Here is a 25,575-nt window from a genome sequence, read left to right as displayed (position 1 = left end):
GGACTGGGTGGCTATCCTGAGTTCACCCTGCAGGGTGGGGTCATTACTCTGTGTAATATAATGAAGGCTCTAAGAGTTTCCCAAGGACTGTCACAGAGAGTCCGAGGCCAAGTAGGAAGTCCAGGGCCCAGAGAACACCCCTTCTCTTCCAGCTGACCTCCCCAAGGCCAGGGCTTAGTAACTACACAAGTCGCCATTCCTTATACATTGCTTTGGGGGACAGGGAAAAACCACGGATGAGGAACACATCCACTTTTAATAGTTTATTTATCCAACAGTCTCAAACCTGATAGTGAAGCCATTGCAGTGTTTCTTATTCTGGCTGGGGCCTGATTATGGCATTTCTTTGCCATGGGGCTAGAGCTCGGATTCCAGCCCCAGTGATCATCCATACATCAGAGGAAATGGGAATATTGCTCAAATGAGGGCGACTGGAGGTTTATTAAGGAAACAAAAAGTACCAGTAATACCAGAAAGAGGTTCCTAGTGATTTTCAGTGGCAGGCCGGGCCCTTGCCCCCTCTCCTGTGCGCCGCAGAGGACAACACGCGGATGAGACTCCGTTGTTGAGGCTCCTTGCACTTTACTGGGGCCCCCGTCCAGGTTTTTGGAGACGCATCACGCGACGCAGGCTCCTGGGCTGGCGGGGACCAAGAGGGACTGAGGCGCCGCAAGCATGCTCTCGGGCGGCCAGCAGGGGGCAGCGGCGAGGCCACAGCGCCTCGCCGCGCACAGGTGGCGATGCTGCGCAAGAAGTTCCGTGAAACAGCCCCGGCGTCGGGGGCTGTGGTCGCAGTAGGACAGGTGACCACACGGCCATGGAATCGACGTTCTCAGCGTGCTGCGGATACAGGTCTGGTCTACAACTCCAACTTCTGGAAGGATCAAAACTGAATAGGCCCCCCTGGGAGGCTGCCCCCAGGTGGGCTGCAGACATGGTGGCTGATGGCAACCCCGGCCTCCTCTGCTCTCTGGGCCCAGTGCCTACTCCACGTTCCTCAGGAGGCCACACTAGCGGCTCACTCCTCCTGACCTGAGGGCTCCATGTGCCGGGGCCTGGCATTTCTAGATAGTTCTCCTATAGTACTTGTCCTAATTCCTAGCACCCTCCCCCTTTAGGATAAGAGGCCCGATCCAACTGAAGGACAGGCTTTCTCCCCTCACCCTTGAGCTTCCACGTAACACCCCACAAAGGCACATGGAACAAACTGTACCCCAACCCCTGCTGCCCCATTCACTGTCCCGACCCACCTCCCACAGGCACGAGGCCCACCTCATTGCGGAGTGCTCACCAATGGTGAACAAGCTCCAGCCCACCTGACGTGCACACTTGTTCTGCAGGGTTTCAGAGCTGTTGCTCTTCTATTCGTGAAAAACAAACCCTTCTCCCCTCTTCTGCCAGCAAAACGAGGCACAGGATTCAGACCAATGCAGAGAACAAGCTACCCACCTGGCCTCTGGCTTCTCCCCTCTGCCCTTCAAAGAAGCCCATACTTTCCTACTGAGCTCATCTGTGAAGAGTTGTACAGAGAGAACTTTGGAACCAGCATCGAGGAGGGTGAAAGTCAAGGCAAGTGTGAATTCAGCACTGGTGGGTCTGGTGGCCCTCTCATGCCCCTCACGGGGACTGGCCCAGGACAGACTGGCTGGGAACAGGCCCCTGTCTGGAGTTTATCGCTCCGAGTCAGAGAAGGAAGAGGGCTTAGTCCATCTCCACACCAGCATATCTTCTCCAGCCACGCGGTGGGACTCGGTCTGGATCCGGGATTCACTGGAGGCCAAGAACTCTACAGCTCGGTCCCAGACCCGCTTCATGCGCCTCCTGCAACAAGAGGGGCCAGGCTTAGCAGGCAAGCTGGCCTGTGGCTGCCCTCTGTACAAATGGGGACAGAGCTCTAAGATCTCACACAGGATTTATCTGTGGGAGAAAAAGCCGTCAAGTACTAACAGGACTCCTGCAGAGAGAAATTTCTTGAGCCACTGGGAAATGATTCCTCAACCTTCTCTCCTCCAAAAGCATTCAATTGAAGGGAGCTGAAGGGGCCAGAGGTATCTGGAGCACCCCAAGGTGTCCAAGTGGGATGGGGCTGTGCTGGGCTTGGCCAACCCTTGCTGGGACCTGCTACTGCAGGAGCCCTAGCCAGGCAGCCCCACCACCAGAGCTGACTGCATTTATAACGCCCATGTAAAGAGTGGCCATGGGCTACTGAGCCCAAACTCCAGACTTTGGGGAGTGGGGATGAGTTAAGCATCCAACTGAGGAGGCCAAGAGGCTGGAACTGCCCTTGGGACTAGAGCTACTGGGTAGGGCCCCTGCCCCACGGGCTGGCCTTGGGCCTCAGGCCAGAGTCCCTGCACTGCTGGGTCCCCAGAGCCTTGCATCCCCTTGGACAGCCCCTTTTCCTCTTTTCCCCTCCAGACTAGATAGGAAGTCAGGGCGGGCTGCTTTGATGTCTTTGCTTGATGAGCTCCGCTTTTGTCAGCAATGCAGACGGTCTCCCCAGGACCCCACGCCTGGAGAGAGTGCCAGTGAGTACGCACATGTGGGAGCAGGAAGGTGCAACTCGAGGGAGGACAAGTGGAGGGAAGCTCCTGAGGTGGCGCATGAGTCAGGAGGCAGAGTGGGGCTGTTGAGGCCCTGTCACATGACCCCACAGCCCCCACAGGACTGGTCTGGCAAGACTACACCTACCCTGGGGACTGTGCTCCCCTTGCTGGATGCCCAGGGGGGGACAGCCAGAGTAGTATGGGGCCAGTGTCTCCCCGCACCCTCCTTCCCGGGCTGCCCATTACCAGGTACTGAACAAGCCTGCCTGAGCCTGCTGCTATCAGCGGCCGCTTTCCTCACCAAACATGCTCTTCAGATCTCCCTCAGTCCCTCACAAGCAGGCCCTCATCTGTAAGACAGATCCGAGTGTCCCCACGTCAGGCTGGCAGGAGCTAATTCAACAGTATGATTTGCAAGCTTGCCCACACTGATTGGGTGGTGTGGGAGATGAGTCACAAGACTGAGAGTGAACAGGGTGTGTGCCTCCTGGGGTTCACGATACGGGGGTCAGACCTGTGGAGTGGCCGCTTGTCTGTGGTCTCTCCTGAGGCACAGGAGCTGAGGTGTGGTGGCTCAGGCCTGAGACAAGCTGCAATGCCACTCCTGGCTTTACTGAGTATGTGTGTGGCATGTAATTTAACCCTAAGCAATATGGCTGCCCTCTGATGAGAGCTCAGGTGTGGGGTGCTCACTGACTTAGTGAGCTGTGAGGCCATCTCCCCGACACCCCTGCTCCCCACTACCTTAGGGCCTGTCACTGCCTAATGGTGCACATTTTCCTTATGCTTCTTGTTACCTGTCTTCCTCCCTGGAACCAGTGCTCCAGCAGGGCAGGGGTTTGGGCTACTTCTGCTCTTCACTGCCTCCCCATGATCAGTACAGTGTCGCAGGTAGTAGGTGCTCACTAAACGTTTAAGTGAAAGAATGACAGCTTCCCTTCACCAAAGCCCTCTGCAAGGCAGTGGTATTACCTGTTTTTTGGATGAGGAAACTAGCCCATGGTCACATGATGACTCCTAGCAGGCTAGGAATTAGGTGGGAAACTGAATACACTAAGTGGCCTCCCTCGGAGGAGCTGGAGGGCCATGTGGCTGCCTCATGCTGGCAACCAATGGAAAGCACATGTCCCACACTCCAGGCAGTCTGCTCTAAGCATCCTGCCCGCACCTTCCCAGGGAGTGGGGTGGGCATGAGAGTTATTAAGCACTTTCAATTTAAAAGGGGCTCTTGAATCTCATACTCTTCCAATTTCTCTTGGGTTGCAGAGAAAGGGACGACCCTACGCATGGAGCCTGGAAATGGGAGCACAGAAATGCCACCACCTGTGGACCTCTGAGCGAGTTCCTTACCCTCTCTGTGCCTTAGTTTCCTCATTTGTAAAATGGGTAACCATTGTTCCTGCCTCTCAGGGCCACGGTGAGGATCAAGAGTCAGTGTGTTCCTGTGGGAGGCTCAGAGCAGTGCCCGGCTTGTAGTGAGCATCCAGCAAGTGTGAATGCTGAGCATCACTCCAGAGATGGTGGCACCTGGCCAGGGCCCACAGCTAAGCCAACACTAGGGTAGGCCCTGCTGGCTGTCTCCTGGGGCCTGTACCCTAATCCCAGCTCACCTCTGGTTTTGTCAGGGATCCATCCAGCATCTGCAGCCCAGGAGGAAGGTGCCCCTGGAGTCATGCATGACAGAGGCCTGCCACCCCTTTCCATGCAGCCTTGGATGCTGACCCCACTCACTGCCGTGAAACTGCTTTCAGCTGCATGTATGCACATGTGTGTGTGGGAACCAAACCATGTTTCTGACAGTGGGTCATGGTTAAAATAGTTTGAAAAACAATTTCCTCCTTGACTGATTCAAGAATAGATAAGTAACCAATTCTAGCCAGCAGAACCTCAAGGAGTGTGTCACTGGTAGCTTCTGGGAATGTTTTCTCTTACTTATGAGAGCAATAGGAGCCCAGATCGCTCCTGCTGGCTGTGACAAGGCAGATGCTGCAGCTGCCACTGGCCACCTGCTGCAACCACAAGGAACTCCAACCAGCTGACAACATCCATGGAGGGCAGAAGCACAATAATCAGAGAAATGGAATCAGAGACCTGAGTGTTCTGTGCCTGTAACCCACCTGGAACTCAGGATTTCCACTCAAGGAAACTCATCAGGTCCTTCCCTGCTTTGAGCCGCTGGGGGAGAGACGGCTCTGGTATTTGCCACCCAAGGCACCCAATCAGTACGAGCACTCAGCACTAACAGCGCTGCTGCCTCTGCAGAGGAGGGGACCATGCCTCTGCACCTTGTGGCTGCACGGCACTGGGCCATGAGGGCCCTGAAAGGCTGAGTGCTGGAGGACTGGCAGGATGCATGGATGTGCATGCCCCCAGGCCCATGACCCTGGAGGATACACTGCTTGCCTCCCTCTGCTGCATGACTGATGGAGGCTCTGTACCTTCTGCCGTGGCACTCAGCAGGGTCAGACCCAGGACTCACCGGCTCTGGGGGGGGATCAGGGTGTCACGCACATGCAGGATGCCCACATATGGGTAGCGCTCCATGTCCTGCTCCCAATCCACGTAGTGGTCCTGGACCACATCTGTGAGACAAAGGGTACTGTTTAGGGCGAGGACCTTCTGGAAGGTGCCAGTAGCCTTCTCACCAGGGGCCACACACCTATAATCTTCTTCACCATCTCGTACATGGCCTGTTCCTCTTCTTCCAACCTCCGCCACCGGTATTTCAGGAGGATAAGGAGTCCCCACAAAAAGGCCAAGCCTGGGAGGGAACAAAGCACTGTTAATCCCGCATGCAGCTTCAAGCATTCTAACACATGCTGGGACTCCATACAGCAGGCTGCTGTGCTGGAGGCTGTGGTGAGCTGCAGATATGTTCTGGAGTACCTACTGTGTGTGAGGCCCAGGGCCAGTAAGTAGGAAACGAAGGACACAGAAAAGCAGCAGGAGGACAGGCTATTAAATGATCATCTTCCTCCTGCAGGCTGTCACCACAGAGGCATCCCCAGCCATCCAGATCTCAGCACCTCCCAACCTCATTCTGGGGCTTTCATCTCCTCCCTTGGGGACCAGAACACGGCATTTCATACATATATACATGCCGGGGCCCTTTGTATTCCGAGATGCTGCTGCTGCTAATGATGTCTGTGCCTGATGGTGTAGGTGAGGGAGTTGTGTGCTCGCCCAGATGGCCTGTGATTTGTAACTCGGCTATCTCTGCAGAGCCGGCAGTTTGTATGACTCGGCCTTTTGCCGTCAGATACATCCTGAGATCTCTGTTCAAAGGCAGCTGCTGATGTTGGGAGAAAAAGCTTTTGCTCTCCTTTTCAGCTTGGTGCCCTGGGTTCTTCCTGCTTTCATCAGGTATTTGGAGCTTCCCAGGTGTTTACATTGTTCAGGGAGTGGAATTAGGCCAAGCTCCAGCTGCATGGCCTCCTCAGAGTGGCCTGCACTCTGGGCCCCCAGGACGGGTGAAGCCTGGCCCCAGCCAGGCTCCCTCTCAGGAATGCTGACAGTTCCCAGTCTTGAATCAAGGATATTTTCTAGTTATCCTCATGTTCCCACCACCAGCCTCCAAAGGTAAAGGCAGCACAGGGCAGAGGCTGACTCGTTCATCTCTGTTTATCAGACAGACCTCAGGTGCACTACACAGAAACACACCCTTTGGGCCTGGGTTTCCGTAATTTAGGCCTAGGGAAGCTGCTGAGCTGGCTCCCAGGAGGGGCAGGTAGTCCCGACGGCAAGAGACAAGGGTGAGAAGGGTGGCCAAGGACTTACACCAGAAGAAGATGAGCACATTGGTGACAGCAGTGAGCAGGGCACGGCTCAGGCGGCACCCAACACCCATGCGGGGGCGGGCGGATTCCAGGCAGACCACCTTGTCCACAGTTGTCACCAATTCCGACAGGTCCTCCCCTTTCAACCTGAAACAGGACACAGGGTTGTAAACTCAGAAGAGGCTCAGAGGATCCTTGGTAGAAGCCCCACTTTCAGCAGAAGGAGGAAGGAGGGGCTTTGTGGCTTTTACTTGCTTATAAAATAGACTCGGTATCCTGGTTGCACGCTTTCCAGAAATTTCCCATGATGGCTACTTAGAAAGAATAAAGCTTTAAAGATGGCAGCAGGCTTAAACCCCTACCGCTAAAGTGACATCCCCCTCTGTTGGGTCTTTGACAGCCCATCTCAGCATGCGGAAGATTAAACTGTAAATTGGATTCCCACCTCCCAGCATAGAGAAATGGAAATGTTTACTGAATCACTGGCTTTGCACTGCATGGCAAGAACTGAAAGACAGAGTCTGGGAGGGTGTACTTCTCCTTGGTAATGAGAAGGCACATAGCTGTTTAAGTATAAAGATCACAGGGTGCCTCGTAGCTCAACAGAATGAAAACTTCCAGGCTGAGGTCAGGCCTCAGCCCCAACGCCTCTGTCCCGGCTACCCCAAGAGGGCACAGGGGGATGCCAACACCAGCACCTTCTTCCACCTAGAGGACAATCTCATGCTCGGGACTGCACACTGGACTGGCTAGTACCTGAAGTGCCCTGATTTCTCACAACCCGCTTTTAGCACTGGTTGCCCGAGTTGGGTTCAGCCACCCCCAGGTGCCTTCTGCAACATGAAAAGGTGATCACCATCATTCTATGCTGGCAGCTTCAGTAAGCATGACAGAGGATAAAATCTGTACTTTCCTCCACCTTTTTTAACAGAAAGATTGCTCAGCCACTCGGGGAAGCTTTATTTTTTTTTAAGCCAATGAGTTTTAATTGTGCCATGCATCCAGTTATCAAGCTTTAGGTTGAAGTTCCTCAAGGGCTTCTGCTGGATACACTGTTGATAGAACTAGTAATTTGACTGGATTAAAGAGGAGGAGGAGAACAAAACTCTACAGTGTGTTTTCATTTCAGGAGCTGTAACCTGAACAGACACCCTGATAAACCCAGAGAAATGGGAGGGGGTGATGAAGCAAATGCTTTTCTAGCAGGGACTCGCAAATGGCCGGCCACTGGCTGGTGTGCCCTCCACCCTGGGATGAGCAGCCAGATGGGGCCTTTCAGGCAGTTGAAAGGGCCCACTCTCTTTGCAATCTCAGCTATCTCTGCTACCAGAATGAGGTGGAACTGCCCAGTCAGAATAAAATTCAGTATTTCCTTTTGCAATTTCCATACTGAGTGAAGTCAAAATACAGAACTATTCTATCTATGAATGAACAAAACTAGCACCTGAGAAAAATGTCTTTTCCAGCAAACTACGTGGGGTGGTGAATTAAAAGGTCATGAGTTGTCTGAAACAGGTTTAGCAAGACACCAGGCTAACATCTTGACACCTGGATTTTGAGTTTCATTCTGCAACTGCTCCTTACACTACATTCCTAATGCATCTTCTTTCTGCTATCCAGCTTCAAGCCTAGCTCACCACAACTTAGCTGGAAGATCCATCCTCTAACTTCAGATGGAGATGCCTCTGTTGGAGCCCAGGCGTCAGCTGATGGATAGAGACAGCGGCCACAGGCACCCAGGGCTGTGCCACCAGCTCATGACGCCTGCCCACACTCACCAGATGCCCACGTCCTTGTTGCTGCTCAGTATCCAGGTCAGTGCAGCTTCAAACCTGGCAGAGGAGCTCCCAGTCACATTCTGTGGGTGGGGGGCAGGGGAAGATTAGCTCTGTGTCAGGGAGGAGCAGCTGGAACACTATTCTGCTGGATTAAGGAAGCCATCTCCTGTGTCCTCCCCATGCCCCAGAGCCCTTGTTCTGTTAAATGCACAGCAAAGTGGCAGGCAGGAAATCAGGGGCAGACAAGGGCTGAGGAAGCAGCTATAACCAGAAAGGGTGATGTGGAAGCACACACAGGGAAATAATGCAGGTCTGAGGCAACCAAAAGAAAAAACATTTTCTTAATGACCAAAGCATTAGGCCAGAGAGCTTGGCTGCTCATCTTGGATAAAACTAAAAGAAGTGTGGGCCCAGGGCATCCCAGCTGTGTGGCCTTGAGCATGTCCCTTCCCCTCTCTGGCTCTCAGTTTCCTTATTTGTGAAATGACATTTGAACTAGGTGACCCCAGAAGTTTCTGCCAGCTCCAAAGATCCATAATTCTATCAGCCTGAGACCACATGGAAAATCAAATGAACCCTGAAGAATCTGCATGGTAATCAAGGGAGAGAATGGACAGGTCAAAAGCATAACCTTAAAGCTGCTGAGAAGAGGGGAAAAGCAAACCAAAGGAAGAACAAGAAACAGGGCCACGGAAGGAAGGGGTAGCTGGCCAGCGGTGAATGGTCTGCATGCCCACAGCAGGCTGGGCTCTGGCTCAGAGCTCAGTCTGGGTCCAGTCACCCCTACTGCTGCCTTAACTTAAGGGAGCCTAACATTCAACAAAGTTAAAAAAATAAAGGGAAAACAAAAAAAACCAAAAAGTCAACACAAAATGCAAAGGGAAAAAAACAGTTCCGGGCTTGAACGATGAATACAAAAGCCCCAGCAGCACCTGGGAACGGTCAGCACTGCAGCCTACTTACTGCTATGTGTTCCTGGGCTTCCATCACAGGAATGCACTTGCTTTTTAGCTTCTCTGGGTTTCCACATTCAAAATTACCTAAGAGGAAGAAACACACATTCAAACACGAAGTAGAGGTGAAAAAAGTTATTCTGAAACACACTAAAAAATGCAGCAAGAATCAAGCCATCAGCTCTGATTGGGAGAATGTGGCCGGTGGCTCTGGTTTCTGTGGGGCGTCTTCGCTCTATAGCAAGATCAAAAGCCACTTAGCTTGGATCGATTCCAGATCATTAAAACCTGACCTGCAAAGCAGTGCAGCGATTTGCATTAAATGACTAAAAAGCTGCCTGATACCAAGGTCTGTCTGCAATTGATCCCTAAAAGGATCAGACAGCTAGCTTTGGAAGGTACCAGAATGGCACTATAAATAAACAAAGCTTGAGAACAAAGAAAGGCAGGGAGGCCATAGGCACTGCAGAGATTTTGACCATGACACAGGCAGGTGACCGGGAAAGCCAGGCCCACTGTTTGGGGGGGTGCTGGGTGGATGTCCTAAATGACAAAACAAAGAAGGCATCTGTGTGCTGGGCACTGGGGCCTTGGCAAGGCTCCAGGACAGCTTCCTTTTGAGCACCGTGGATGCCAGCTCCCACCTAGGATGTAGCTAGTGCCCTCCCTTAGTCCTGTCTAGCTTTCCAGGACCAGCCCAAGGCTACCTACTGTGAAAAAACTCCCCAGCTCATGGGAGAATCATTTGGCCAAATCACTCTGGACTTGGAGAGACCTGCCATAGCCCTTGGCTCTTGATTGCCTGCTGTGGTCCACCTACCACATGCTGCTTCCCAAGGACCCCCGAGAGCAGGAACAGCATAGGGTAGGCATGCACATCCTTAACCTTGCACAGAGCCTGATTGCCCTGGATGTGGCACAGCTGGGGGGCTTTAGAAGGCCAGTCCCTGTGTGTCTATGTGGTGGGGAGGGAGTGGCTGGGTAATACTCTAGACGATAAACTGAAGACCATCATCCTATGTCAAAGCTGATCTTGACCCTGCTGTGTCCCCCAAGACCAAGCTGGCTTCTCCCATCTCCTGTCCCCACCCAGACTGTCTGCCTGGCTTAGGCCTGCTCGGACCATCACGAACTCCTGATTTGTTTCTTCCAACCCCCTTTCTCATCCATGTTTGTTCAACAAAGCTTTAAGATGATTCTGCTTCAGTGACACTATTGCACTCAAGCTGCTGACATATTTGCCGTCCTGGTTCCTGGCTCTCTGCACATTACTCCCCTGCTGAAAAGCCTCCCTAGCTCTTACTGCCTGCAGGATAAAGCCCAGGTGGCCTGGCATCCATGGCTGTCTATGGTGGGGCCCAGCAGACCTTTCCAAACTCCACTCCTCTGCCTCTCCTTCTCCCATGAAGCCAACGGCTTCCATCCCTGACCCTGTAATTTCCTGCCTCTTTGACCCCACCTCCCCCCAATATATATAACCAATCCTACCTGGGCTTCAGGGCCTGGCACAAATACCACCTTTCCTGGGACACTTTCTTGACTGCTCCAGTTAAAAGGCAACCTGCCTCCTGGAACCTCTGGCCTCTTGGTTCTCATCCAATCACATCTTATATCACCCAGTGGTCAGGGAGGTAGGTGGCCCATCTCTTCTGCTAGACCACAAGCAGCATGTGGGCAGGAGCCTGGGGTGAGTCATCATATATCCTGCAAAGGCCAGCATAGCCCCCTGCCCATAGCTGGTCTCCAACAGAGGGCAGGGGAAGAAAATGTGGTCTCGTAGAGGGCCCTTACTCCCCTGTGTCCTGTCTCAGTGAGAACCATATCCTAAGGGCTGCCCCTGCTAGGCTTGTCAGACAGCAGGCACCAGGCCCCTGGATGGCATAAGCCAGGACCACATATAGAGGACAGGGTGAAGAACTGTCTACTATGAGTCAGTTTAGGAGCAGAGTTTCTCAACTTTATCCCCTGGGAATCTTACTAAAACACAGGCTTTGATTCAGTAGGTTTGGGATGGTACCTGAGACTCTGCAATTCCAACAGCTCCAGGTCAATGCGATGCTGCCAATCCTTGGGCCACAATTGAGTCCCTAAGGTTTGGAACACCCTTTTAGGCCAATTTATATTCCAAGCACCTGGGCCACAGAGAAATGCCCACAACGACTGTGATGCTGTGAGCCCCAACTCCTCCTGCTTCTCTGAGGAGCTCTCAGATGCCTCCCTGCCTGCCTCCAGTCTCCCCCCAGCCAGGAGGGAGGAGGTGGCAGAGTTGAGGCTCACAAGATTGGCCCTGAAGACTGAGGGCCCAGTACAAGTCCACTCAACCTTTTCTTCCCAGTGACACTCTTAGGGAAGGGTTGGCCCAGCAGGTAAGAGGTGCCTCTTGAACATCTTGTAAGACAATACTGTCTGGTTCTCATGCTAAGTATATTTAACATGGGGCATAAGCCCTGGATACTTGCCTATGTCACCAGCAAGTGATTTTGAAGGCTTTCTAGACACCAGGTGTGGGAGGACAATAATGCAGGTGACATCTCTTGTATCCTTTACATTTACCAAATAAAATAATAAGGGAACCTTCTAGATGGGTGAGTTTTCAGGGGGTTATTTTATGGGGGTGCTACGAATGCTCTCTCCTTGAGTACAGCACTTGATTTTCATTTTGTAAAGAAAAGAGATCCCAGATCACTTGGTCAGACAGAAGACTGAGGCCTGAGAGGATCAGGGACTTGTCCAAGGTCCCGCAGCTGCACAGGGCAATCCGGACCAGAAGTGACATCAGGTCCTGAAAGGCTGGATGGGCCTGAGTGTGCTTGGGGCACCTGCACACCCCTGCTACCTGCACAGGCCTCTCTGTCTGGCTAGCTGACCATCTGGTACAGGGAGGCCCTCCAAGATGAAGGACCCAGACTCTGAGAAGACCTGGGTGGGGCCTGGTACCTTGCCATGCAACGGACCCCCCAAAGCATCAAGTGGTGGGCATCCGGAGAAGGGGGTGCATCTGCTGAAAGGCCTGTGCATGCACAGGATCCCTGGGACCATTAAAGAGGATTTGAGAAAAAATGTGTCTTGCCCAAATGCAAGGGTTAAAAAAGATGTGTCTGAGTGGGGAAGTGAGGAAGGTGAGACCCAAGTTTCTGAGTATATCTGGGAGATGGCCAAAGAGTGTCTCAGCTGCCAGCCTTGGCCTGACTAACCAGGGTAGTGGCCCACAACCCACTCATGAGGAAGCTCAGGCCTCCCGATACCTACTCACCAGCTTGGATGGCCAGGAAGTTGTACAGTTCATGCAGCAGCTCCAGCAAGGCTGCTTTCTGCTTGGCCTGACAAAACTGGAAGGGCACAGGACAGGTGGTCAGCAAGCAGGAAAGGGATTTTGTCTGGTGTCACCTCCTCAGCCACACTGTCAAATACTAAGCAGCAAAGAACACCTCATACTTCTAAGGAATAAAAACAAGTTCTCCAAAGTGGTGGGCCCAGGGACAGGGCTGATAAATGTTGGGTTAACTGCCTGAAAAGGAACACTGGAAAAGCAGGGCAGGGCTGAAAGCAGGCACAGTAACTAGGGGTCTGCCACCCTGGAGACTCTTGGCCTCTGCCGCAGGTTCCTATTGGAATCAAGGCTGTTGTGTGGGGCTGTGGGGAACACAGTGGCCCAGCATCCTGCAAGGGAAGCAAGAAGCAAATGCTGCACTGAGGTCTTGTCCCCTCTCCAGCCATTCCTGTCTGGTTTTGGAGTTGAGTATCTACAATCTGCCTGTGGATTATCTGCAGCAAATGCTTAATCTTGCACTGGATTTCCCTAGAAGTGGGAAATTTCTAGAAACCTTGAAACTGAAGGGGGAAAAGGTCATCTGCCTAGGAAAACAGGACTGGGAACATATGTGTATCTAGACCTCCAGCACCGGTAACAAAACTGATGCCATTTTGCTAGACATAGTGGACTTAGAACATTGAAAAAAGACTGCTCTTCCCTGAGTGGTGGTCAGGCCAGATACTGTGATGTGAGTGCACACCCAATCCTCACCTCAATCATTACTGTACTGTAGTTTCTCAGGTGAGGAGCCCAAGGTCTAGAGTCCTTGGATTGGCCACAGGATCCAAAGCTCCTAAGGGGCAGGGCCAGATTGAGTCTGGCAGACGACTCCAAGCCTACCGTGCATCCCCCCCACCAACACACACACGTAGGACCTCTGCGGGGCTGTCAGTAGGTGGACCAGAAGTCAAGGGCCTAGGTTCTGGGGCTGGCCCTGCAACTACAGAAGGAACTAAAGTTGCTTTCCTTCTCAGACTTGTGTTTTGCCCTCATCTGTAATGTGAGGGACTTGGTTTCTCACAGTCTCCAAATGCCAACATTTGTCCGCTCATGTTGCCTAAAGACCTCAAAGTCTTTACAAGCTACAAAATGATGTAACCCAGATTTATACATATAACTGTAAATATTCAGAACCAACTCAGATGTCTACAGTTAGAGTTAGGTACCCAACTTTTTAAAGACTATTTAATGACATGGGAAATGTTGATAATAAGTGTTAAATATAACTGAATGTACATCCAGATTCCAACTGTATAAACACAGATACACAGAGGTAAGATGGAAAGGAAGATGTCCTGGAAACATTAATGGTGATTATCTCTTGGTGGCAGAATCCAGGGGATTTTCTGTCACATTATTACCTTTTCTATACTAAACACCTATTACAGTCACAACCAGACAAAAAGCAGTAACAATTAACTGTGTTCCAAATTCACTGACATTTAGGCAAAGCGGGGCTGACACCACCTAAGGAGAACAGGAGAACGGAAGGTACCAGACGACGACACGGCATGATTAAGACAAAACACCCATTCTCGTCCTGTTCCCACGTTTCAGCAGCACAAAGGCGGAAAGAAAAATGCAAAGTGTCATACTTGGCTGAGCAGTGAAAGAACACGTGTATGTGAAACTCAGACGCCCGTCAGGGTTCTGGGTGAGCCTGAGCTACACAGAGAATGATACTTGCAGCAGGAGCCTCACCAAAGCCAAGAACTGCCTCCTGATCTGTCTGTTCCCGCTGCACTCTCCACGAAGGCCAAGGGCCCACCCTGAAACCTCAGCTCAACCGGGCCTGCAATGACACAGCCCGGGGCCCTGCCTCTCGATGCTCTGGTGCTAGCAGTAGCTAGTCCGCCAGGTGGGATGTGAGTGTATCCAGCTCAGAGGAGGGCTGGGAATCGTATCTGTCATTCAGTTATGGGTCTGACACGTTTAGAGAGGTGAAGGACCAAGAAGCAGAAGCCAGGAAGCCCTTTTCTCATTAAAGCACAAACAAAACTAACATCATCAGAGAACTCTTACAGAAAAGTGTTTTTTTCATTTTTGTTTTCAGTCTTCAAAATGCTAGTTTTCTCTCTGGCCACTGCCGAAATTTCTGGACCACTTCCTCTACTCATCAACTGCACTTTTTATGACAGAAGGCAGATTAAATTTACTATGAATCTACTTTTACAAAACAATTGGGAAGCAAACTTGTTCGGTGGATGAATGCAATAAGTGAATGTAATAAAACGTCCCCAAATATGACACAGCAGAAGCCAAAGAAATAAAACAGGTTTCCTGCACCAGGACGCCCCTTCGTTAATGTGAGTAAGGGTCAGCACAGCAGCGTAAGGGTCATGGGTTGCTTCTTTCTCAGCCCCCAGGCTGCCAGAGATATTGATGGCTCAGGGCAGCCTGGCACTGCACTTAATAATTAGACTACTAAGTCGTGCCCTCTGGCAGCACAAGCTTCCTCCTGGTAGGATTTACGACCTGAAAATTTACTGCCTCCTACCTTTCCCAGACTACTCCTGTACTCATCCCAACTCCTCGCTAATACTGCCTTCACGACTCATAAATGGATGGGGCTGCTCACCTTCCCCAAATATTGTTTGTAGGTAACATTAAAGCTTCATAAAACAAATCTGTAGACTAAGAGGGCTAATTCCATGTCATATGGAATTAAAACACTTCCTGCCTCATGATGTTTCAAATCAGAACAGCATTTTCAGAGCCACAAACATACTACTGAAGAGAATATGCACTTGAGAACATGGCCTTCTGATAATTAAAAGGGGCCAGCCCTTCCTCCAAAGCAAGGGAGCTTGACAGGTCCTTCAACCACAACCTACTAAAGCCCCCTAGATTAACTTAAGCAGATCAAAGTCCCAGTGCTGTGATGGATGGGAGAGCTTCCGTTACAAGCCCAGAGTTGGATCTTGGGAGCTCAATTCTGTTTCAAGTACTCCTTCAGCGCCACAATTGAGTCTGACACAAACATCACAGAACATGATGTGATTCTGGTACATTACAGGAAGCATTCCTGAAAAATGACCCTATCATGATCTTTTTCTGGGGAAGTTTACCTCCTGATGGAGGCTAACATCCTTGGTAGGAATAACAAAAGCTAGAGAAACTCAAACTCACCTCATCAGTTTTTCTCTCACAGTCCACTGGCAATAATTTCACTGAGTCAAAGAAAAGAAACACATAGGAAATTAAAAGTGTGGGTTGAGGAAGAATACAAAAAAGGACCACTCAAAATTCAGGGGAAGCAAAACATAAATAAGGGAGGGGATTAGGAACATGTCATCTAAATGAGGCACAAGACAGTATTTTAAAATACTGACAGTAAAAATGTAAGGGTTTCTCAGTGCTGGATGAAGAATTAAGACAGCATCCTAGTCTGTGCTGAAAATCACTAGTCATGGGATCTTGGGCAACTCACTTAGCCACTCCGAACCTCTGTTGCCTTATCTGTAAACTGGGATTAATAAAGCCTTCCCTACTTAGGGAGTTAGCCTCAAATAAGACAACATACACAAAGCTTTTATAAACTGTAAGCAATATGTTAAATAGGGGTTAATACCATCATGGGAGGGGAACTCCAGGTAAATCCCAGTATATATCTGAGAGCTGCATCTTAAAGGGGTGAGTATGACACCCCTTTTGATTGACTTCACCAGTATAGTTTAGTACCAGTACAGTACCAGACATCTCGGGTCTGCTTAATTTCTCCAGTAGGTGGATAAACTGCTCTCATAGCCAGGAAAATTATTTGGGTGTGTGCATGAGTCTGGGATTGCATGCCCACAAACTTGTTCATACACCCAAACATCCATCTGCTGCAACAGCTAAGACAAAATTCAGCTTTTCCTTGCATTTTAGCCATTGCTATTAGTTGTGGAAAGATGTGGCCCTGGATCAAGGCTGGGAACCATATTAATTACATTTATGCTTTGCAAAGAACATTAAAAGTTGGTGAACCAGTGTCGCTTTATACTTAAATTTATAAAGAAATTATCTGTTGTTTCCTGTCAGACTAGAGACCAGAATTACACAAGAGGCAAATTTCTTTTAGAAAACATACAAATCCTCAAACATTCTGGAAATTACTGTATCTTGCAGACCTCTTACTGGCATGTCTAATCATGTAACCAAGTGTGGACAGAAGTGGGCTGTAAACGTCCTTGACTCACAGGACTCCCTCCTAACACACCCCAGGAAGGCACGGCAAGCAACGATAAATGCCTCTTTTTGTATCAGTTAAAACTCTCAAAGTGTTTTCCACACTTTTCTCATAAGCAGGGCTATTATAACCTTTCGACAAATGAGGGCCCTGTGGCCCAAAGTGGACCATATGGCCTTTTTGGTGCTACAAAACTGGGATCCCAACCAGATGCCATCTGTGGGCAGTGAAACAAACCTAGGGGTCCTTCAAATGGGCACTAATGTGTGAATAAGCAAGAGATTAAAAGGAAGAACCAAAATGGAATGGGGGTGGACCTGTTTGTCAGAGGGGTGTGTGGCTTTCTCCAGGGAGGGAAAACAGAAGTTGGGGAAGAAGTGACTACAAATGAACGTTACTGCCAGCACGAGGTTGAAAGATTAGTAGGAGGGTTAGAAGAGAAAGTGAGAACAGGTGAAAGTGAAGACAGAAATTATTGCATTTGCAGGAATTCCGGCCCTCTTCTCCCAGAGCCGGAGGAAGGTAAGTCAAGGTGTGGAGATAAGGCAGCCCGAGGTACTGACAAGGCCGGGAACGTGCGGCCTGGAGCTGAGAGGCACAGGTGGCTGTTCAGGTGGACACACGCGCGCCCAGGGCCCTCCCCTGCGCCGGCCCGGGACATACTGTTGTCCTCCGCCTCCTGTGGCGCCGAGGGCTTGCCCATCTTCACGCAGAGGATGCCCAGGAAGACGAGCAGCAGCCCCAGGCTGGCCCAGAACAGGAGCCGGGACAGGCAGCGCTCCAGCCGCCTCCCCACCTCGGGCCGGGCCCGCGCCGCGCCGGCTGGGTCCGCTCGCGTTGCCCGCAGGCCCAGGCGCGGGTCGGGGCCGATTAGGGCGGAGGGCAGCCGCGCCGGAGCCGGGGTCGCGGCCCACCAGCGACGGGCTGCGTGACCCGGGCCTGACGCGGCCCTGTCGAGTGGCCGGGCGTCCTCGTCCTCCTCAGAGCTGCCGCGGACCGAGGCGCGGCGCCGGAGCGGCGTAGGGCGGGCAGGGTAGGCGAGGCCGCGGCTTCCGGCCCAGGACGCCGCGGAGGCTCCGAAATCGCCGAGGCCCCCAGGGGTCCCGTGGGCCGAGCCCGAGGCCGGCGGGGAGAGCCAGGGCTGAGCCCGCAGGGAAGTCGCGGCCGGCCGGGAGCGCAGCGGCGCCTCCTCCCGCAGCCGCTCCTCGCCGCGCAGCCGGGCCTTGTCCCGCAGGAGGCGCAGCTTGTTGCGGTAGACGTCCCGAGTGGTGTCGGTGATCGGTCCTGGCTGGAAGCCCAGGGCCTGCAGCTCCCGCCGCAGCTCTAGGTCCGACAGGCCGGCCATGGCCAGGACACCGCCCCCCGCCCGCCTCGGCGCGCGCCGCACCCGGAACTGCTCCCGCCGGCCGCCGCGGCAGAACGGGCGGGGCCCCGCGCCATGATGGGAAGGTCGGTTACACGCGCCATGTCGAGAAGGTCAGCGCCTTCCTCGACAGGACGGCCATGATGAGGAGGTCGGACTCGGCCGTTAAGGCCGCCATGTTGGACGAGTCAGAGGGTGTTTGGTATTGAGTTTTTGTTTTCTTTCTTTTCTTCCTTGCTCACCCCTTCGCCTCGTCTGTAAGACCAATCAGTGTTTATCTCTGATCGCCCGCCCCTTGCGCGGTCCCTGGCTAGCAGTAGGCACTCAGTAAAGTGTTGATTCAATGGATGAATTGCCCGATAGTGAAAGAAGCCACTGCTAAGTGTGGGGAGACTGGATCCTTGGCCTGTCTCTGTGGTTCGGGTCGATGTGTGATCCCACGTGCGCTCAGGGAATGGCTTTGTTTGGTTCGTGGAGTAGACCCCAGGCATACTCCAGTCCTGGTTCCACTTCAGGCAGTGGCTGGCAGGTCTATTTTCCAGTGTTCACTCTCTGAACTAAGCACTGATGGGGTTCAGGCCCTGCCCTAGGTTAGACGCTGGCCCCCTGCTGGGAGAACCTTACATCTCAAGGGAGAGGGACTGGCATCACAGGGGAGGGGGCAAAAGAACCAAATGCCCTTGGCTCCAGCGGGCAGTTCAGGCTCCTGGGAGGAGGCCATGTGTCTGGATGGTGGGGTTTTCAGGAGAGATGGGTAGAAGACCCCAGAGACAGTCTTGTGTCACTTGTGGATTTAGGCTGGGGGCTTTGGAATCCCAACTCCACTACTATTAGATGTGCGATCCACTTAACATTTCTAGCCTATTGGCCAGTAAACATTGTGGAGTTGCTGTGAGGATTAGAAGAGGTAATTTATACTGCTTAGAACAGTGCCTGGCACAGAACTTGAAAGTATTTATACTTAACCCATAACTGTGCAGCAGTAGTGCATAGAACCTCCCAAAGGGCACTCCATTTGATTGTGTGAAGATCTTTAGCTGAGAAACCCCTAAGGAGAACATGGGGAGTGGTGGCAAATGGAAATAGAGCTAAGGTTCAAAGTCTTCCTTCCACATTAGTCTCCCTCTTTGTATTCCTTCCTTATCTTTCATCAACTCCCTTTCTCAAACAGTAATGGCAGGCCTTAGCCTATTAGGTTGTATTCCATTTATGTGCCTTTAATTCACTTATCCTCCCTTACCATCGCATCACTCAGCTCTCCCCACGGGTTCCCCCCACCCCCTCCCTCGGTCCCTGAGCAAGGCCCCTATGCCAGTGGCTTTCCTGACACTGGCTGTACCACAGGAGTTCCAACACTGGCCATGACTGCTGGGAAAATTACAGCCTCGGCTTGGTCAGGCTTCCATTGTTAGCCTCTCCATTTCCCCCAACTTAGCAGTTCCCATGTGGTGCAATTCTCTCACCAAGTGTTGTTTTCCTTTTCTCTGCCTGTGTTTGCACGGAATTACATGAATTTGATACAGTGATTGCCTAACACATATACCACATAATAGTATTTTATTTCTTTTTGAAGCACTGTTTGCATGACAAATGAGTTGGTAACATTTGTGCAACTCCTTGCAGCTGTGCAGTTCAATATCTAAAGAATGAGCCTTTTGGCATCAATACTGGCCCTGTGTATTCTGAGAGGGCTTGAAACTGATGCTTAAACAAAGTTAACATTACAGCATTTCACAGAGTTATGGTCTGTTTCATCACAATGGATCTCAGGGCGACTGAAAAATATGTACTGAACCGGAGCCTCCCCCAGCATGGTCCCCAGTGTGGGCTTTGTCAGCCTTCCTTGTGTTTGGGGACCCTGCTGCAAATGACCCACAGCCCCTTCCTTGCCCACAGTCCCCCAACCCTGCTCTCCTCCTGCTCGCCTAGAACCCATCATGTTTGCAGCTGTGACCTTTTGCCCCCTGTGGTCCACCCTTCTGCCTCTGCAGCAGCTTGCGGTGTCACTGAATTTGTGCCTCAGGGTCTAACAGGCTTTTGGTGTAATGTGCCCCCGCTTACAGCATATTTGCCAGTCAGTGCTTTCCTTCCCCACCCGCTCCAAGAAGAAACCTCATTAGTCAGTAGTTCCTCCCAGGTCTCCAGCCTTTCCATTTTCTCCTGACTCCCTATGCCAGTCCTGCCCCTTCCTAGATTGATAACCCCTTCTGGGTCCTCTGCCAACATTCTCCACCCCTGAGGCCCTCCTACCAACTGAGTGAAGTCAGCTCGTTCCTGTTCATTTCCTGTAAGTGACCGTCCCCACAGTTCCTTCACCGACCCTTCTGTGTATCCTGATTTTCACTGTCCCTGCCAGGCTTGGCTCCAGTGCTTCTTTGCGGCACAATCCCATCAGGAGCTGCCCATAAGGCCCTTTTGAGCCTTCCCAGAGTCTGCCTTTCTGTGTCTTCAGTGTGGTTCTTCTGGGCCCGTGGAGTACGGGAATGCATATCTTAAAGAAAAGGGCAATACTGCAAAGTCAACGCTGCCCTGCATGCCCTCCTTTCTCATCACTTTGTTGTGGGTTTTTTTTAAGGTGAGCAGCTCAGGCTGTGGTCTGTCTTCCTGATTTATTAAAGACAGAAGAGGAAAAACAAGCTCCAAAGTCTAAATCTACTTAGTAACCACATCCACACATTGAGTAGAGGTGAGGGGCCGCTGGGAGGATGCTCCGGATTCCCAGTGGGCTACCATGCTGCCTGTGTCCTGCTGACCTCTCTCTGTCTCAGCAGAGCCTTATAATAATAACAGCCATAAATCTTTTAGTGCTTTCATTCTCCTTCGCTTCCTGCAAAAAGCCCTGTACACATTTATCAGGTCCTTAAAGATAAAAGATACTCGGGGACCATGGACTCGTCCTTGATCCACCTCCTCGCTAGCCTCGGGCATTCCTCTTAACTATTCTGGGCTTGCTTGAGACCACATCACGGTGTCACGGGCGGGGCGGGAGAGTGCACTGGGAGAGTATGGTTGAAAAGGGCAGACAGAATGGGTGCCATCTTGGGCTCAGTTTTACTGGAATGGGACCCCAGCACTGCCCAGCTCCTTGCTGCCTCGTCTCTGTCCTGTGGGAGAGAGAGCCACTTTTTCATCCCCTCGAGGTCAGTGAAGGGGCAAATAAAGTCACAGAGAAAAGCCAGAAGGTTTAATGGGCAGTTATGTCACCTGCTTTTCATAATCAGCTGAAAATTAAACAAAACTCTGTCTTTTTGCCACTCTCACACTTTGATATCTGTTGGTAAAAGTTCCTTTAGAAGCATAGTATACATTTCCCAGTGTCAATAACAAATTGTGTATGAAGAAAAACATAATGCTTTCAGAACATTTTCTTTTGAGCTTTGTCCATGATTAGATTATACTAAATTACAGAGTACAGGTATCAGGCAATTACTCTTTGCTTTTAACTATTCAATTTCATGGCGAATCCGCATAGCTCAGTAATTATAGAATCACACTGATGTGGTTACTGAGAAAATACCTCATCATCTCCATCTTGTGAAGCTAGGTTCAGGTTGCCCTGTAATTACCAGTGGTCCTGTTAAGTGTAAAGTACATTGCAAACCAAGATAGGGTAAGCTGTAACTCTCTCTAATTGCCAGGTATCTGGATAGATTCTTGCAGATTTTGCTGGATAACCCTCAGTGAGATGTGAGAAGGAGCAGTGTCCTCACCCAGCTGGTTCCTCTGGGCACTTTCCCTATCTCCCCACCTGGCTGGGTCCTGGTCCAGGCAGTCTATAGCTTTAACCGAGAGTGTGTCTCTCTTACTTCTGTTTTGGAAAACATGGTCATTTTCTCTCAGCCCAGCTCAGAATCCTCCCCAACCTCCTCCCAATTTTAATTTCTTCCAGGGCTGTGCATGTCCAGTAAGCAATTGAGTCAGCTGTCCTGAAAACTGGAGGATCTCGTTGGAGAAAAAAAATCACTTGAGCTGATTGTGAGAAATTGAACAGTAGCAGAAGGAGGAAGATGAGAGAAGAAAGGAGCCACCATGTCCAAACAAGCAGGTGGGGCACAGTGCATACTGATGCAGGTGGTGGCTGGTTCCCTGCTGTGGCTCATTACTCAGCTTCTCAGAGACCACCAGGTGAGGGACGGGGACAACCTGGCTGCAGTGCTGAGCTCTGAACAGGGCTGTTCTGCAGCATCGATAGCATCCTCGTGCCTGCTAGGTACCCTGGTTGTGAACCAATTCCATATTTAAAAGTGCAGACCACACCATCACAGTCTCCTCAGTATCTCATTTCCCTCCGTTCCACGGAGTTCAGCACTGCTGTTTAATCTGATGATCTTAAGGAAAATTTCATGGAGCCTTCTGGGGTCCCCCCCCAGAAAGGGCCCCCCTTCCTGGTGGTGATGGAAGAAGGTAGTTTCACTGTAGATCTGAGCAGGTGAGGAAAACCCACAAAATCTCTATTTTCCATGGAGAGAGTCCATGAGCATTTTTTCCCTGGCCTTTTTGGGGTGTTTTACAGATAATGGAGTGAACTGGTGTGGTGGAACCCAGAAGGACGAGGAGGAGTGTTGGACCCAGTTGCTCCCAACCACATGCTTTATAGATTCCTGGGTCTTGTCTTCATTTCTCTCCCCACATGCTGTGCAGCCCCCTCTCCCCATTTACTACCTGGCCGCATTTGCAGGGAACCTGCAGCTGCTCTTGATCAGTCCGTGCATTGAATGTGAATGTGTAGTGTGCAAGGTCTGGGTCCCCTGCAAGGTTCGGATGTTCCTCGGGAACATTCAGAGCACCCCAGAAGAGATTCGTTTTAAGCGTTGGGGTCTTCTTGTTCCCGAACTACTCTCTGTGGCTAAGCCCTCACAGTGGTCGCGGTGGGTGGAAATCCAGAACAGGCACTGTGTCTAATTGTTGGTAACCTATGGATGGAGGGAGCTGTGGTGCCTATCTGGTCCCAGTTTATAAATAAATGAACATTCATTAATGTAAAATTAAATTAGACTGAAATTTCCCATCCAGTTTTGTTTAGAAGGCAGAAATAACTGGGTTGGCTGTGTAATTTTGCTGCAGATACTGGAGCATGTAGTCACAAGGTGATAATAATAATAGTAATTTGCTCTTTGTTGGTGCCTTCGTCCCCAGATCTCAAGGCAGATATTACCACCTTGCTTTTGCAAAGGTTCATTGAGGTTAAAGGGCTAGCTAGAAGTTATCATCAAGGGGGTGAGTGCAGAGGCCTTAAAACTTTTTGGCCCATTAGACCTTGAGCTTGTCAGTAAACAGAAAGTGGAAGAGGATCCAGGAGACCAGAATTCCAGACCTTGCTCTGTGTGGGTAAAATTGTAACTTATCCAGAATACCTCCCCGGGCTTTAGTACATATGCACATCAACAGGAGCTCAAGGGTGGAGAGAAGTACCGCTTTAGTGGATTTGCATAATTCCTCAGGGGTGGAGAGTTTATCTCCATATCAGTGGGTAATTACCTGGGCAACAGAGGGCTTATCTGTACCTGAGATGTGAGGAGGAGGGTCGGTTTTGCTGCTGCTGAAGCAGGAGAGAGGTGGGTCGGACTGGGACTGAAGTTTGTAAGCAATAAACGGGTTTTAAACTTTATTTCTCCCTTTGACTGATTTTGTTTTTTAGAGGTATTTTGCCCCAGGATTTCCTTTCCCTGGACTTATATCTGGTGCAGTTGGCAGGGTTTCTCTGAACCCAAAATCTTATAATGGGTGTGACCTTTGGGAGGGCTGCCCCAAGAAATGATGGGGAGAAGTGGAGTTTGCATGGAGGGACATGTGTCTACACTCGTGTGGTCATGGAGGTACCACCACTGCTGCTGGCCACGCCAACCCTGGCCTGTGGCCCAAGCCTAAGGCTACTGCTTCTGCCACTGCTGCTGCTTCTGCTGCCAGCTGGAGCCTGGTCACAACTCTGGAAAGGAGCAGAGGTCCAGTACATCTTAATAGAGAAGCAACTGGCTGCTGTGTACCACGCCTTGTTGGCTATGGAGGCCATCTCTGGAAAAACTCTGACCAAGGTAATAACCACGTATCCCATCGCGGGGTGGGTGAGAGACTGGACCCAAAGGCCACAGAATGGTGTGGCACAGGCACCTACCATATATCATGTGACTGGCCATTTGCCTTTGGCATCCCCAGGGAATGGTGAAGTAGATGCTTTGACCCAGGTGCGCTGGCTAGAAGGAAAGCCTGCCTCTGATGTGGCCCAGTGGCTCATCAGCATTTGCTGCATGTGGGGCAAAAGACGATGTGGGCCCAACGGTGGGGCTTGCCACTGACCTTTGAAGAAGTCATCCGATCCCAGAAGGAGTGCCCTGCATGTTGTGCAGATCGGCAAACCACCAAGAGGGGCCTAGAGTGTCTCTTTGCAGCCTATGGCTGGTTGCTGGTGATTGAGAGCTATCAAGGCACCTGCTTTATTGGATATGTGTTGCAAGAATGGGTGCAACAATTAGGAATAAAAACAGACGTGGCCCTGGACATTTCAACACATGGATCGGTGATGGCTGGCTCTTCTGGCACCTTGGGGAAAAGGCCTGGAAGCTGGCCTCCTGTGTATTCCTGGAATAACAGCAAAGTGACCCCCCTAAATCACGATTATTTGCTTCTACATTCCTTGTGTCCTGGATGCGCCCCCTGGCTGCAGCTGCCAGTGTGATGGCTGAAATAGATGAGCTTTGGACTTAATCTGCATAGGACTTTGAACCTAGCTGAATCCTCTGGCTTGAGAATTACCATGATTGTATTGCTGTTATCAAGAAAAAAAATGCTTAAAGAGAGGCTTGACTTTGTCTCATGTTTGGTAAAAGTTTTGTGAGTAATCTAGCATGGTTGTTAGGTATGAGTAAACAAGTGTAGAAACATATTTTGTGCTTAGTGAGAGATTGTGCTGCAAATTACATTTACTTAATCTGCATAGGCTGAATCCTGTGGCTTGAGGATTATCAGGATTTTATTGCTGTTGCTATTGTATGTCGTTAGTTTGGTCAGAAGAGGGGGAACGAGTAAATTGTAAGGCGGGATTTCTGGAGGGGGCCTGTGGGTAAAATTGTAATTTATCCAGAATATTTCACCTGGCTTTAGTACATATGCACATCAACAGGAGCTCATGAGTGGAGAGAAGTATGGCTTTAGTAGATTTGCATAATTCCTCAGGGGTGGAGAGTTTATCTCCATATCAGTGGGTAATTACCTGGGCCAGGGAGGGCTTCTCTGTACCTGAGAGGTGAGGAGGAGGGTCAGTTTTGCTGCTGCTGGAGCAGGAGAGAGAGATGGGCCGGACTGGGACTGAAGTTTGTAAGCAATAAACAGGTTTTAAACTTTATTTCTCCCTTTGACTGATTTCAGCTTTTAGAGGTATTTTGCACCGAGGTGTCCTTTCCCCACACTTACAGTCTGCCACTGACTCAGTGTGTGGGCAAAAAAATGCCATCTCTCTGGGCCTCAGTTTCCTCACTAGTGGAAGGACTGGCACAGACATTCCAGTTCCATGAGTCTTAAGTTAATATTTAAACAGAGAACTTACAAAGGCACAGCTTTTGCTGCTGTATGCACCATTTAGGGCAACTCCCTCTGAATTTTGTTTTTCCCCTTTTATGGCAACACCTGAGTCTGACCTTTGGAAATTAAAATATTAAAAAGAGTTGTTTCTGTATGTTTC

At 50.8% G+C, this 25,575-nt stretch overlaps 1 protein-coding gene and 2 long non-coding RNA genes across 7 annotated transcripts in view; 2 read left to right on the top strand and 1 right to left on the bottom strand.

Moving 5' to 3' along the window:
- The window catches only part of LOC118973454 (uncharacterized), a 56,439-nt gene extending 48,345 nt beyond the window's left edge, over window positions 1-8,094 (top strand). For both annotated transcript variants that reach the window (XR_012126164.1, XR_005062799.2), the window contains exon 7: window positions 7,943-8,094. This is a non-coding gene — a long non-coding RNA (uncharacterized lncRNA). The remainder of the gene's footprint in view (window positions 1-7,942) is intronic.
- Window positions 249-17,983, bottom strand: LEMD2 (LEM domain nuclear envelope protein 2). Of its 2 annotated transcripts, none has more exons than XM_017669785.3 (9): window positions 17,201-17,970; window positions 15,496-15,536; window positions 12,307-12,382; window positions 9,064-9,140; window positions 8,101-8,180; window positions 6,324-6,469; window positions 5,206-5,307; window positions 5,026-5,128; window positions 249-1,821 (listed from the first exon to the last, which is right to left on the bottom strand). In XM_017669785.3, exons 1-9 carry the CDS (start codon window positions 17,880-17,882, stop codon window positions 1,671-1,673), a joined length of 1,458 nt encoding a protein of 485 aa, XP_017525274.2. In that variant the 5' UTR covers window positions 17,883-17,970; the 3' UTR covers window positions 249-1,670. The 2 variants fall into 2 exon arrangements, with proteins under 2 accessions (XP_017525274.2, XP_036879708.1); XM_037023813.2 differs by lacking the exon at window positions 249-1,821 and adding an exon at window positions 1,828-2,896 and having other exon boundaries at window positions 17,201-17,983.
- LOC118973453 (uncharacterized) lies at window positions 16,937-25,555 on the top strand. Of its 3 annotated transcripts, none has more exons than XR_012126162.1 (3): window positions 16,937-17,059; window positions 21,790-21,945; window positions 22,414-25,555. It is a non-coding gene; the product is annotated as an uncharacterized lncRNA (long non-coding RNA). The 3 variants fall into 3 exon arrangements; XR_012126163.1 differs by lacking the exon at window positions 16,937-17,059 and adding an exon at window positions 17,886-17,986; XR_005062798.2 differs by lacking the exon at window positions 16,937-17,059 and adding an exon at window positions 17,987-18,102.
- Window positions 25,556-25,575: the final 20 nt, after the last annotated feature.

This window comes from Manis javanica, chromosome 16, assembly GCF_040802235.1.
Source record: "Manis javanica isolate MJ-LG chromosome 16, MJ_LKY, whole genome shotgun sequence".
In the NCBI taxonomy this organism is placed as follows: Eukaryota; Metazoa; Chordata; class Mammalia; order Pholidota; family Manidae; genus Manis; species Manis javanica.
This window is presented reverse-complemented; position numbering and strand designations above follow the sequence as displayed.